General features: G+C 40.7%; 1 protein-coding gene across 1 annotated transcript in view; it reads right to left on the bottom strand.

Moving 5' to 3' along the window:
• Positions 1-13,756, bottom strand: part of FBN1 (fibrillin 1) — a 158,572-nt gene that overhangs the window by 35,891 nt on the left and 108,925 nt on the right. Inside the window, exons 32-37 of the mRNA XM_072870543.1 lie at positions 6,123-6,245; positions 5,425-5,547; positions 3,508-3,633; positions 1,813-1,935; positions 1,068-1,190; positions 38-202 (exon numbers count right to left, since the gene is read on the bottom strand). Of these exons, the coding sequence (XP_072726644.1) occupies positions 38-202; positions 1,068-1,190; positions 1,813-1,935; positions 3,508-3,633; positions 5,425-5,547; positions 6,123-6,245 (783 nt within the window). The remainder of the gene's footprint in view (positions 1-37; positions 203-1,067; positions 1,191-1,812; positions 1,936-3,507; positions 3,634-5,424; positions 5,548-6,122; positions 6,246-13,756) is intronic.

Here is a 13,756-nt window from a genome sequence, read left to right as displayed (position 1 = left end):
TTGTATTGTTGTGTTTAACCCAGGAAAGCTGACTTACTTGTGTTCACAAGAGGGCAATGTTCACAGGGAACTCCCCAAGCTTTGCCCAGGGAACAGCAACAGGAGGCCTTGGAAACACCCACTCCGATCTCATTGCTGCAGAAGGTGCCACCGTTATCTCCCCGAGTTTTAATGTCCAGGTAGCAGTTGCCAGATCGTGTATCTATGCAGAATGCACATAACAACAAACACATCTTATGAGAGAGGAAAACACATCACATCATCTCAGGATGATGGATACCTCCAGATGGCTCTCATTTCTTGTAGAATAGCCAAAGTAACTTGTGTTGTCCAGGAGGGCTCAGCTTTTCCCACTTAGATAGGACGGTGGTGCCCCATCCCTTGGCTTTGCTGGACTTCTCACAAAGTAAGGAATTTATTCAGCATGACAAAGGGCAGTTCAGCCAGGCATTTTCTCATTTTGATTCACATTTTCACCCACATTTATAAATTCTTCCAGTTCCAGAAACTGACTGCTTTCTCCTCTCCTTGAGGGTAACAAGCATGAAAGCATCTACTAAATATTAGGAATTTCAAATACATTTGAATTTGAGGAGTGTCCCTACGCCCTCTTAAACAAACAAAAGCCAAAAAAAAAATCAGAGGATTACTAAGCAGTTGGGAGCCTAATACAAGAGCATTTCCATCAGTCATGAAGCTGCACTCAATGCTCCAAAAGCACGGGTGGCTTTATGCCGCAACTTCATTCTCTTGCCATCTTGGGGCCAGCTGGACATTGGTTTAAGCTTGTTGAAATTTAAAATTGTCTCATGCCTGCTGTAAATTGTGGACAGACCAACAAGTACCAAAGGATTGGTTCTGGCAGCCGGGCACTGCTGGCATCAATACATCACTCTGGACATACTCCCACTGCACTATTACAACTTCTAAGCCAGGGGCAGTGGGGTGGGAATTGGAGATCCTGTTCCAGCCCTCTTCCATGACCTGGGACTTTATTCCTAAGCAGTTAGCCTTGCAGCCCATCTGTGCAACTTCACTTATAAATAACATAAGGAGTGGTCCCTTACCAACACATCCAACTCGGGTGGGATTCAGCTCAAAATCAGGAGGGCACTCGCAGGTGTAACTACCAGCAGTATTGACACACGTGCCACTAATGCAGGTTGTGGGATCTGCACATTCATTAACATCTGCAAGAAAAAACAGCACGTGGTAAGCAAATACTCCAGGAGAGTGCAAACCGTCAACATATCAGGTATCATATCACCACAAATCCATTAGTTACGAGATACTGATCTCCAGAAAGCTCAAAAAATACACACACATTTTAGAAAAACAGTAGTCTGAGATGAATTCATCCTTTTCTTTTTTTTTTTTTTTTTGGGGGGGGGGGGGGGGGGGGAGGAGGAAGCGTTTTTCCTGTAAAACCAGTCTACGAACTAAAATTCATATACTAAAAAAATACTTAAGGGAAAAATACACAACAACAAGGTCATAGCTTACCATCCTGTACTGCGAATGGAAACTACAAGGCACAACACATGTCCACCTGGGAGATGTGGACAGACAGAGGGGTTCTCTCTGCTGTTTTTCCCCTTTTTCTCTTAAGCCAATGGGATATCAGAGGTTGACAAAGAAGGGGAAACAGGAGTGTAGAAAAGGCGAGGAGGAGAATCCTGTGTTATACAGTAGGGAAGCCTATATTTTCCTATATCCAGTCTGATTTGTATAGCTTTTTAAAAGAATTTCCTAAGGAGCTGACCATGACACTAAGAGAAAATTAAAAAGCATGTTATCCAAAATTATCTTTACCTGTGCAGTTACCACCACTTCTGTCCAACTCATAGCCCACTTCACACTCACATCGGAAAAGTCCAGGGAGGTTATGACAAGTACCGTAGACACAGATGTTAGGAAGTGAGCATTCATCAATATCTGATAGAGGAACAGGAGGGGAAAAACATGAGCTTTCCTTATATTTTTAAGATAAAAGATAACAGACAGAGAACTGCAAAAAGGTTCAGAAAACATGGATCTGGAAGCCAACTGCTCCTGAACACTGTGTAAGACCAGAAAAAATAACATGCGTGATTTGTGTTTGGAGCCTAAGGAACTAATCCATAACCTTTTTTGGGGGCAAAAGGCTGTTTCCACTGTCTCTGAAAGCCATGCCAGAAACAACCTGAGCTTATTTAGTGGGCTAATCTGACAAGTAGCAAAATTAAAGATGGCAGGAGATATGCTTTAAAAAATGAAGTTTATTCTAAATCAGCAGTCATATGCAGAAAGCTGGACATCAGCAAAGGAAAAGCTTGTGCCCAAAGGTGAACTTGACACCCATCTTCAAGTTTCTGCATTTGACAGATCTCAAGTTTGGCAAGCGGAGCTCACTTTTGTGCCTTTTGTCCAAATCATTGCACCTGATTCAGTATTTGCTGAATGCCATATGCACTGCACAAAGAACAACCAATTTGATACAATAAAAAAGCATATGTTTACAAAGGACCTTAAAATACTGCCTTCAGTGTACGCATCTGAGACATCAAGGAAAGTCTGTTTTAGCAACAGGAGCTAGGCTTCGTATAAGCTATTGAAAATTAGCTAAAAGGTTTTAAAGTAAATTGTTTCATGAAACATTATGAAACCTAATATTGTTTTAGTTTACACAAAAATTCACTCTCGTAAATTATTTCTCCTGGTAGATTACTAAAAAAAATACACAGAACACTTTTCAGGGGAAAAAAATCCTATTTATAGTGATGGACTTATGAACTCCATCAAATACCAGTTACTATGAGTCACTACTATGTCAGATGATACGGTTTCTTCTTCTCGACTGACTTAACTGATTAGCGTTATATCAACTGAGGATTTCAAATGTTACAATCAAATATGTGATCTTAATCATGTTGGTAACATGTTTCTTTGATTTTTGTGAATCTTTGCATATGCAAAGCTCTTATGAACAAGTTGTAAACAGTTAACTGACAACTCACTTTCAAAACTGAACTGAATACTCATGGGATTTTTTTTTTTTTTTGGTGGTCATATAAACTTTCTGCAAGGCTTCAAACTTTGATTCTGCACCTCACAGAAGCCCTCAAAGTGTGTTTGCTGTATTAGCTACCAAATCAGTGTTTTTCAGTCTCATATACACCAAGGCAAAGTAACAACTTTTTCTGTTTAACTGTTATGAATAAAACGAAAACTGGTACAAATGACCAAGGTGAAATGGCAGCTGACAGCGCCATTTGGATCACCAATCAGACCCACAAATAATATGTCATAAGATAGGCTCCAAAAAGCTGTTCTGTCTATATACAATACGTAGATGAACACCTAGAGGCCCATAATAAATGTATAAACTGAAAAAAAGCAACTACTATTGACAATTTTCATGCAGTTCTCAATACAACCACAACTGCAACCAACTGTAAAATTTTTCAAACATAAAATATTATTAAGACAGAATTTGTTGAATGTTATTTAAAGCTTACAGAAAATTACCTTCACATGCTTTCCCATCTGGACTTGGCAAAAATCCCATATCACATTCACAGCGATATCCTCCAGGGGCATTGAGGCACTGCCCATTTTCACAGAGATTCAAGTTTTCTGAGCATTCATCGAGGTCTGTAAAAGGAAGAGAAATTGCAGGTTTACAGTAAACATGGTTTCTCACCAACATTTGTTTCAGCTGAAGCATGCAGTGTTCCAAGGATTTTAATTATCCTGTTAGCTCTGAACATTTGCAGAAGAAAACTGCAATCTAGTTATGTGCAGAGGCTATTACATGTAACAGCTTGGTATATTTCCGATATGTGGAAAATACGGCTTCTAATCAAACGGAAAATCAGAGAGAGGCAGACTCCTAAAGTAGCTACAGTTAATAACAATTGGTGGCAGTATACAGGGTCAAATTTAGACTCAAAATGAGCATGTGAATTTTATTATAGTTATTGTTTCTATTACAGGAAAGCCTAGAGGCAGCAACTGAAAAAAGAGGTTTACTGTGCAATGAGCAAACATATGGTAATAGGCAGTCTCCATGCCAAACATACAAAACTGACAAAAAGTGGCACTGAGGTGAAAATAACTTGATCAAAATTAAACTGCAGGTTAACAGCTGATGAGAAAAACAGCCTTGCTACTGGACTACGCTGCCCTTCAGATAGACTGTGGCCCTTACTCTCTAGCTGAAATTTTATACATCACAAAAACACCCTACTTGTTGCAACAGTCTGGCTGGCAGTGTGAGCTTGTAAAACTCCGTGGCTGGCAAATCAAAGGTAGTACCTACTAGGGTGAATGCTGCATGCTTTGGCAGAGGGCTTACAGAACACTTGCATGCCCTAGTTTGAGTCCCAGCCACCTCTTGAATCCATGAACAATAAAGTATGCAAATTTAAAAAAAAAAAAAGTTCCACTGAATGCAGAAACTCTGTAAGCACTTCATTTGAAAGATGTAGTTTATAGACTCCTGGAAATCATCATATGGGAAATTAACAAAAAGCACTGGGTTATGAAGGCCACTAAGGAAGCTGAGTCAGGTTCAAGAGTAAATTATACAGAGAGAATTAAACAGAATCCCAGGGTCCATTTATAATTTGGAATGATTCAAATTCAGCCTTAAACCTGCTGAGCCAGATTCTCAGATGCCATTAAAATCTGCTGTAGTTCATAGAGTGCTGCTGATTTGCACCAGCTGAAAACCTGACCCACCAGCTGTCTATCGCATGGCTTTATTCCTCCATGTAGCACCACCAGCAACACTAATATCCTTAGTGTAATAGCAGGGCTCCTGATGACTAAGCTTATATGAGCTAATCTGTTCTTCAAAGTAGAAGACTGAAGTGTGGGTGGGAAACATCTCTCTAGCAATGTTTTATAATCACATTTACAGTTTATAAAATGAGGTTTCAGAAGCAGCTACTTCCATCGTTCCACATGTCAGCACTGTGTCCTGACACCATCTCTCAGGATGATGCAGTAAAGAGGGCAGACAGCACACACTCACTTGTGGAAAGAACAAACATTTTTAGGCAATTTTATGAAGTAATTTTAATGCATGTGCCCTATTATTTAAATATTAAGGTGGGTAGCCAATGGACTGGTTTACTAACTAGCCAAATTATGCGATCAAGCGTTGTTTTAATAATTTTGCCACCCACTCCAACTAACAAGAAAAGCTCAATGAAAACTTGCATTTTATCAAGTGAAAAAAGTGACTGCTTTAGACTAGGTATCATACACAGTATTTCTTTCAAGTTATGGCAACTTAGGTGAAGTAGAAGACAATGGAAGATGACATACTAGAGAATAATTTCAAATGTTTAAAAGCTATTTTTGTGTATTGAATTGTAGACTAACTTAGGTTGCAAGGGACCACTGGAAGTCATCCAATACTTTCCTAAGAAAGCTCACCTGTACAAGTGAAGCCATCCCCAGTATAACCTTCTTTACATAGGCAGCGGTAAGAGCCCATTGTATTCTTGCAGTCAGCATGTGGGCTGCACTTGTGGGTTCCATTGGAGCATTCATCCAGATCTTTAAAATAATAAAAACGGGGAAAAAAAAAAAAAGAAAAGAAAAAAGCAATACTAGTTAAAAAAACACACAATGAATACAAACTTTAAATAGCGTATGGCACACAGAAGCTCTACTTTAAATAATCTTCCATAATAAAACCCACACATATGTGGGGTCACCTGACTGGAGAAGCAGGCACAGTTTATTTACAGCCCAATAAAGAAGTCTGACAAGGTAACTGAGAATGAGAAAGCTGCAGGGCACTTTCAAAACTAAGACCTGTATCTTGTTTTCATGGGGAGCACCAGGAGACCTCTCACTGCCTCCCATCAGCTGTTCTCAAGGACACAGTGTCTCTTCTCCATGGTCCAGTCTGTTTTCACAATCTCACAAACCAAACATGAGATAATGCTGATTTCACAGTTACCACGGTGGAGAATTTGTCCTCCAATAGATCATGTCAAATCGACCTAACAAGCTTGATAACCATTTGTCTTCTCAATTTGTAGGTGTGGTATTGGTTTTTCTCAGAATTGCTAGGACCCAGTTTTGGTCTGACCTTACTAATAAATACAAATGCATATGACCCTCACCTGTGCACTTGATACCATTTCCAACCCAGCCAGGGCTGCAGCTACATTTGAAACTTCCTGCTGTGTTTGTACATATGGCGTGTCTGTCGCAGTTATGGGCTCCAATTTCACACTCATTGATATCTGTAAAAACACAGAGATGTTTGCAGAGCTCATGGATCAAACTTTCTCATATCCAGAGAACGGATCCTGGAATTTCTCAAGAAAGATAATGTGAACATGAAAGCAAGCCTGCATTTCTTGGATAACATGACATTTAAAAATGAAGCAGAAGAGAAATAAAATCACAACAAAGAAAAGCCAAGAAGCATGTAGCATATTTCAAACACATGCTGCCCTACTATCTATATTTCTGATAGGCATATAAAGCAGTGCTTCTGCAGTTCACTCCAAAGCCTGGTAACTTTTATATTCAAGGAGGAAAACACTAACTCAGGTTTTCCTTCTTCTTCTAACTGGTGTGCTCAGAAAGAATGTGAGGCCACAGCCTTTGGGAAGAAGACTAGCATTCATAAAGATTACCACTGCAGGTGTTCAGCATCCTGGGATATATGTTTGTCAAGCAACTTTGCAATAGGTTGTGGGTCAAATCTGATGACTAAGAGCTGGTGTGAAGACCTGTGCTCCCCTGACAATAGAGAGATGCCACTACAAGGTACTGGCTTGCATCCTGACCATACCTTAACATGACTGAGGGAAAGATGACAGCTTTCCCATCTGCCCATCCTGGAGTTTGCAAAGAGGGATGCGGGTGGCTCTACATTGCCTAGTTTGTTAAAAGGTCTCAGAGGCAGCTCTGCTGCCCAGGGACTCCTGGAATGCAGCATTCCCACAGCCCCCACTGTATCTGCAAGGATGCTGATGAACACCAGCTGGGCACTACGTGCAAACTGCTCCTAGGATTATCCCTAGGCAGTTAACGAAGCCAGGTTCTGCTTCACCAGAGACTATGTGGAAGGTGGAGGATGGGCTATACCACTGTATTTAATGTGACAGCTGATGGACACAAAGCTCATCAGGCATGCAGTTTATTAAGAACTCAGGAAACCTAACACAGTGGAAAAAAGTCAGCATTCTTAGAGACAGCAGGCAGCAAGTCATCCAATCTTCAACATATGCATTCGTGCCAGCACGTTCTATTTCAGTACTTGCTATTTTCACCTTATTTTCATTCTTGGGCATTCTCTGGCAGCGTCAAAATGTATAGACAGAAAAAACCAAACTGAACTCCATTCTTCCTTGTCACAGAACAATATTAACACCCCATATAAGTACTTGGAGAATGTATAAACTCAAAGGTAAAGTCTTCAGAAATTACTGCTAGTAACTAAAACTGGCAGGAATTTTCTTACACATCTGAGCTATGGATTTTATGGTGTTTTCTGTAACCAAGCTCTCTCTAACTGTGCTTTACTTCCATGCAGGATGTAAATTATCTAGAATTCACATCAAACCACTTAATATTTATACCAGTTTTTTCAGCCCTCCCAGGTGCCTTTGCTGTTGCAGTAAGCCAAATCATCTCATTCTGTACAATAGCTCATGGAAAGGGAAAACAAGCTCACAAACTCTGCATTATTCCACACAGAAAAAGCCAGCCCAGACCCCTCTCAAGAAGATGATTAAGAAAAGGCATCAGCCATCAACCATGTAACAACCTTTGGGGTTCTCAGCCCCAAAACCACAGACTTCCGTTTCCCTACCATTGTACTTAAAAACAGTTAGCTCTCATTTTTGAGGACAAGAGAGTGGAGCCATTGGGCAAAGTGTCCAGGTACCATATTAACCATTTCCTTCGTAACCCTTTCTTAGGTCTTTTTGCCCACCCTTGTTTAGACAAAAGGTCCTTTCTCTAGGCCCTGTACGTACATTTTGTCTTTTCACAAAAGGCTACATGTGACTCTGAGATGCAGACAACATGCATCTGTCATCCTACAATTAAATACTCAAGTCCCAAAATTACCCAAACCCACTGTTGGTTTGGGGGTTTTTGTTTGGTTGGTTTTGTGTTTGTTTGTTTGGGGTTTTTTAAAGTCTGTAGAGTGGAATTGCATTCAATCTTAGTTTTCTGGGTTTCTTTCTAAATGAGGCATTGCTCTGAATCAAAACCCCAGACATGAGTATTCCCATAATCTGAATGCTGAAGTCTAGATATAGATCTAAAACTAGCAGCTGGAATCTACTATTAATGAATGTTGACTGCACCAACAAGCCTGAAAAACATGCAAATGGACACTTACTTTTTAAAACTTAAAAAAAAGGCTCAGGAGCAGATATCTCAGAGCATATTTGCCTTTAGCATGCGCAGAAACTCATATGAAGATAACAATCACCCTAAACAGGAAACTAGTGTCTGTCAAAAATCTTAAGGGTGGTCAGAAAAAAAAAAAATCATTTTGGCTTGAACTGAAGGGAAAGACTAGAAGGAATTTTGAGAGGTCAGTTACAGCATACATTGACACAAAAAAGCTGAGGCAAATATATTTTAACCTTTACATGATTTTAAAACCCAAACTGTTAGACCACTGCTAACATTAAGATTGCACTGTATTTGATTATTTGATGTTTTGAAACATACAAACAATCACATGCTTCCTTATACCCTGCGGAGCACAACAAAACAACACAAAAAACATCATCAGTGGAGAGATTTCTGCCAAGAATTAACTGCCAGCAAACACAAACAGAAACTTGCATGCAACAGCTACACCACAATGAAGTCATGCTCAGGCTCAAATCTAAAACAAATTTTCAACTCTACATAAAGTGACTGTGGACTTCATCCCATCCCACCTCACACTGACCTGCTAACACTTTGCACCTGAGAGCCCCCACTAACATCTGTCAGGAACAGCAGCACCGTGACACTGGTGCCCTTCCACTGGACAGTTGTTGCCCATCAGCTGTTTGACACACACACTAAAAAGCTTGGAATTTTCTGCGGGATGAAAGTTGCGAGCACAAATCCATATCCAAACACAGGTATTTATAATGGGATCAGCTTTCTCAGACATCATTCACTGAAATGCCATTCCACTTGCTTTGAACAAAATCCTGAAATCCTTTTCAGCTTTTTTCCAGGAAAAAAATAAATCAATAGATTTCAGTGCTTTTTGCCTGGGTAAAGATGAAATAGGGAATGCAAAAATATATTTTCTAATACCATCTACCTTTACATGGACGTTGCAGGGCTTATTTGATGCATGGAAAGGTTTTCAGATACTTGAATGAAAGGTGATTGAGGCATATAAAATACCATCACTGGCTTCATCCCAGATTTTACTTATTTTCAAAGCTCTTTGCATTTAACTCAGATGTTGTTTTGCTATAATCCCTATTCTCTCCTTTCATTGCACAGCTGAGTTATAAGCCTAAATTTATTGCATTGCAATTATTTCCAAGGCAAAAGAGATCTCAGACCAAACACGGTCCTGTGTAAACGGGGCAGTGAAATCAATGGAATTTATGTCTGCTTATACTGGAGCTTAATATGGATTTATGTTGCCATAAGTATTGAATTATGGCTTCACAGAACGAAACAAAAAGGAGAAGTTGAGCTCTGTAGGGGAAAAATTAACTCAACATAAATATCTTTAATAAAAGCAAGAGTCCAGATTGTGCTGTCTGCATGGCAGTACAAACAGTACTACACTCTTCAAATACTCCCAGCTATTTTCGTGTAATTGTTTGAAGAGAAAAGCATTACCCAGTCTGAGTAAAGGTATCATGACCCAAAGAGCACACAGGAGGACACTACTCAAGTCAGGGTTTCACACAATGATGGCCTATTCCCATTGACTTCAGGGGGATTTTCACTAAAGAGTAAAGGAGTGAGTCACTGATTTATATCAACCTTCTTTTATATCAACCCTCTATCAACCTGCCTCCAGTATGAGGCCATAACAAGCCAAGGAAAATAAAGATATTCCAATACGACACTGACACTGCATCCTCAGCTGGTCCCATTGTGCCCCAGTCCTGCTGCACACATGTTCTCAGCTTTGTAATTGCACAATTCCCATTAACACTAAGGGAGTTGTCTGCCTACAACAGATGAGAATACGAATGATAAATAATATGCAGATCTGACATCATAACAATCCCAAGCACTCTGGGGAAAAAAAACCTGTCAGTCACCCTATTTTCTTGGCTCCTTCAGCTCTGGACAAATATTTTTTCTCTCAAGCCTTTGGCAATTAATAAAGCATCTCTCCCATTAATCAGAGAAGCACAAATTTTTAGGGCTATGGATGTGCAGCAAAAATACATACCATATATGCCTGTCATGTTGGCATTATGCTTGCAAATGTGGCAACCAAAGGAAAGAAACAGCTAGCCAGTACCTGCACAGCGCATCTCTACGCAGTCTGGAAGTAGATCATTAAACTTGGCCAGAGAGGAGCATGGGGATAAGTCACTGTATTCTCACCTATACTCTGGAAACACCCAAGTCATTCCTCTGCATTTGAGCAGAATGCGAGTGAACATTAACCCACAAAAATTCACATGTTCATCAGCAGGCATGAAATCCTCAAGGTACTGTGTGTATCATTTACGTTTTCTGTTAAGTTTCATTGGGGCTTCATTAGTCTGTAAGGATTCTTAGCAAAGCGTGAACTTAATTCAGTCTCTGCTTATAAATCAGTACTGTTTGTCATGAATTATGCAAATGCCTTAAGCATTTTCTAACTTTTTAATTTTTCTGGCACTCTCTGCATATCTGTGCATTTTATTGCACTGAAGTTTCACTGGTATTTCAAACCTGGGACTGATTCCCATGGGGTCAGTTGTCTGGTGGAAGTGAGATGACACTTCCTCCTCCTGGGTTGCTGCCCATGTAACCAGGTAGGTAAGAGGGAAGGCTTTTCAGAGGGAGATGACTGTGAATTTCAGCTAAGGGCTCACACAAGTAGAAAAAAGTACGGAAAAATTCCCCTATTCTGATCTCTATACCTGTAAAATCGTTTTCTCTTTTGGAATCACTCTTGGATTTTATTCAGCATACTGCACCATAAGCACCTCTTGGAGTTTCACATGGGGCAGTTCAGTTCTTGCCTGCCATCCATCCTTACGTCATCAGCCTGGGGCACAGCATGTTATTGCTGGACAGACGCCTACTCACAATACGCTCTTTCTGTAATAACCCCATTTGGCGGGCAGCATCTTAATATTATTATCTTCTGGTATTTGGCCTGACACAGCCAGCTCCCAGATTCATAAGGGGAAATGTATTTGTTTCACTGATACCAGAACTCTCTTGTGCCATCAGGACTGAAACACAATGTATTATTAATGGCCAGAAGCCCAAGGCAGGGGAGAGAGGCAAGCACATTGTACAAGTCACAAAATGTTATGGACCTATTTCTGAGGGCAAATGATAGGGCTCACCTCTTCCTTTCACTGTATCAGGCATCCTTCTCTTTATAACTATGTTATTGTCAGCCATGCAAGTATGCAGTGTGCACTCACTCACTCCTTTATCCACTATCACCCTCATTACTGGATGACAGCAAATAAATGTCATCCAGTCTGTCAACTGGATGACAGACTCCCTAACCTCACACCCCACACCAAGGCTGCAGCTGAACATCTTCCACTAGCCTTTCTCCAAACAGCACCAGCACGGCCCTTGCAGGGTCAGAGCCTGGTCTCAGTCCTCCAACTCCCTAAGCCTGCTGTGGAGAAATACAGCTGACTTTTAAAGCACATTTATTTTTGATCAGATTACCATCTCAGGCAACTTCTGCCCCCAAGTTCACCTCGTTCAGTTTGACTTTGTGAAGAGCACCCTAAGCCTGTGCAAGCACAGCTCCACCAGGAGCAAACAGGAGGTCTGCGCACACAGCCGTAACTGGCAAGGATGGATGGGAGAGAGTCAGAGAAGAATTTGTTCCTCTGTGAAAACATCAGAGCAAGTAAATCTAAGGCTCTACAGCAATAGTGAAATATTGCAAATTTACAGGCAATACTCCAGAGTGATGATGAATCACAAAATACAAATACAAGTGCCAATACAGGATTTCATCTCTGCACAAGTACACGTATACTTTATTGACAGAAAAAGCAGATACTAGATATTTGTCATAAAGCTGGGCAATCTGGAACTGGGATGGGGAAAACTTTGCAATCTTCTCTCTGGTGGCTACGTATCATTGCCTGCCTAGAAAAATCTAAAATGAACTGCTCTAAGTCAGTCTTGCCACAGTTTGCCTTGAGAATGGAAATTAAACCATTCGTAGCACTTTGCCTAGGAAACCTGAATCTACAATGTATATTTTTGCATAATTTTTTTTAAATTATAATTTTGTTACTAAACTCTGTCCACATTCTTACTGAGAACCAAGGAGGGGGAGAACTAACATCTGTGTGGGATAGGAATGTAAGTCAGAGGGTGGATTCTGAATACTGTTAAATGATTGGGGAAAAAAACATGTTTATTTGTTAAAATGGAAACAATCAGTAACGACAAGGGAGCTGAAATATTTAGACAAAACTGTAATGGAACCCAGAGGACGTTACTTAGTTGTTCTCATGAAACAGAGAACCTCCCATTCAAAGCACTGTACACATTTTTGTAATTTTTTTCCATGGGAGTTCCTAAAAACTGTGGATGCTTTTGATCTGTCTGTAAGACAAGAACTGAATCCTGGGGTCAAGGTGCCGTTGGCAAGGTCCCTCCAGAAGAAGTCTTGAAGGATGCTCTCATGGTCTGCAGTACCTGAGCCTGGGAACTTCAGCTCTGCTCTGATACTGTGCAAACATGAGGTGGGGAATTCAAAAGTCTCCACCAGTAAATCAGACTTTTTAAAAACCAGAATGTGAGAATCTGCACACTGTAGTCACAATGGAACCTGTATCCACACAGTTTCTTCAGCATGAAACCAACCTAGAAAGTTCCTGCTCTGGTTCCTCCCTTTTCTTATTTAAATCCAAAAGATTTTGGTGATTTGAGTATGGTCCCATCTCAGCTGTATCAGCATAACTGATACTTCACCTTTTTGCCTTAAACCACCAGCCTCTTTCAAATTATTGAGCCCTTCTACAGCATCTGTTGTAATTAAGGTGTCCTGGTGGTTTTCCTGGTGAGTGCCATCCTCCCTGGGACACCAGCATATAGCCAAAAGCAGCAGAGGATGGGCTGAGGGAAAGATAAAGACATGCGAGGTGATGGCAAGAGCCCACATAGCAGACAGCATCCAACCAGAGGGCTGGGCTTGGCTGGGACCAGGAGGGAGGGATTTCCCTGCCTCTCCGTTAACAAAAAAGTATTGCTTGGGACATTTGCCACTACCCTGCATCACATGCTGCCAAAATGGTGGCTATTTCCAGGCACTTCCCCAGAAGCCATACCTCAGATCCCTCCCCTGCCTCCATGACCTTTCTCTGTCTTTTGCCTTCTACTAGTTGCTTCATCTTCCCTGACTGCTCCTGACCATCACTCATTATGCTGGGAGTGATAGCTGCGCCATGTGTAACTGATCAGCACGAGGGTTTTCAGGTCTAGAGTACTGAAGATCTTCATATAATTTAGCACAGAAACAAAGAACGTTGAAATGTTGGTCTACAGGGTACAATTAGGGATTTCTTGGATGTAGATCAGTTCATATGTAAGTCAAAGGCAGCTGTTACTAATG

Source organism: Ciconia boyciana, chromosome 8 (genome assembly GCF_034638445.1).
Source record: "Ciconia boyciana chromosome 8, ASM3463844v1, whole genome shotgun sequence".
NCBI classification, from domain to species: Eukaryota; Metazoa; Chordata; class Aves; order Ciconiiformes; family Ciconiidae; genus Ciconia; species Ciconia boyciana.
This window is presented reverse-complemented; position numbering and strand designations above follow the sequence as displayed.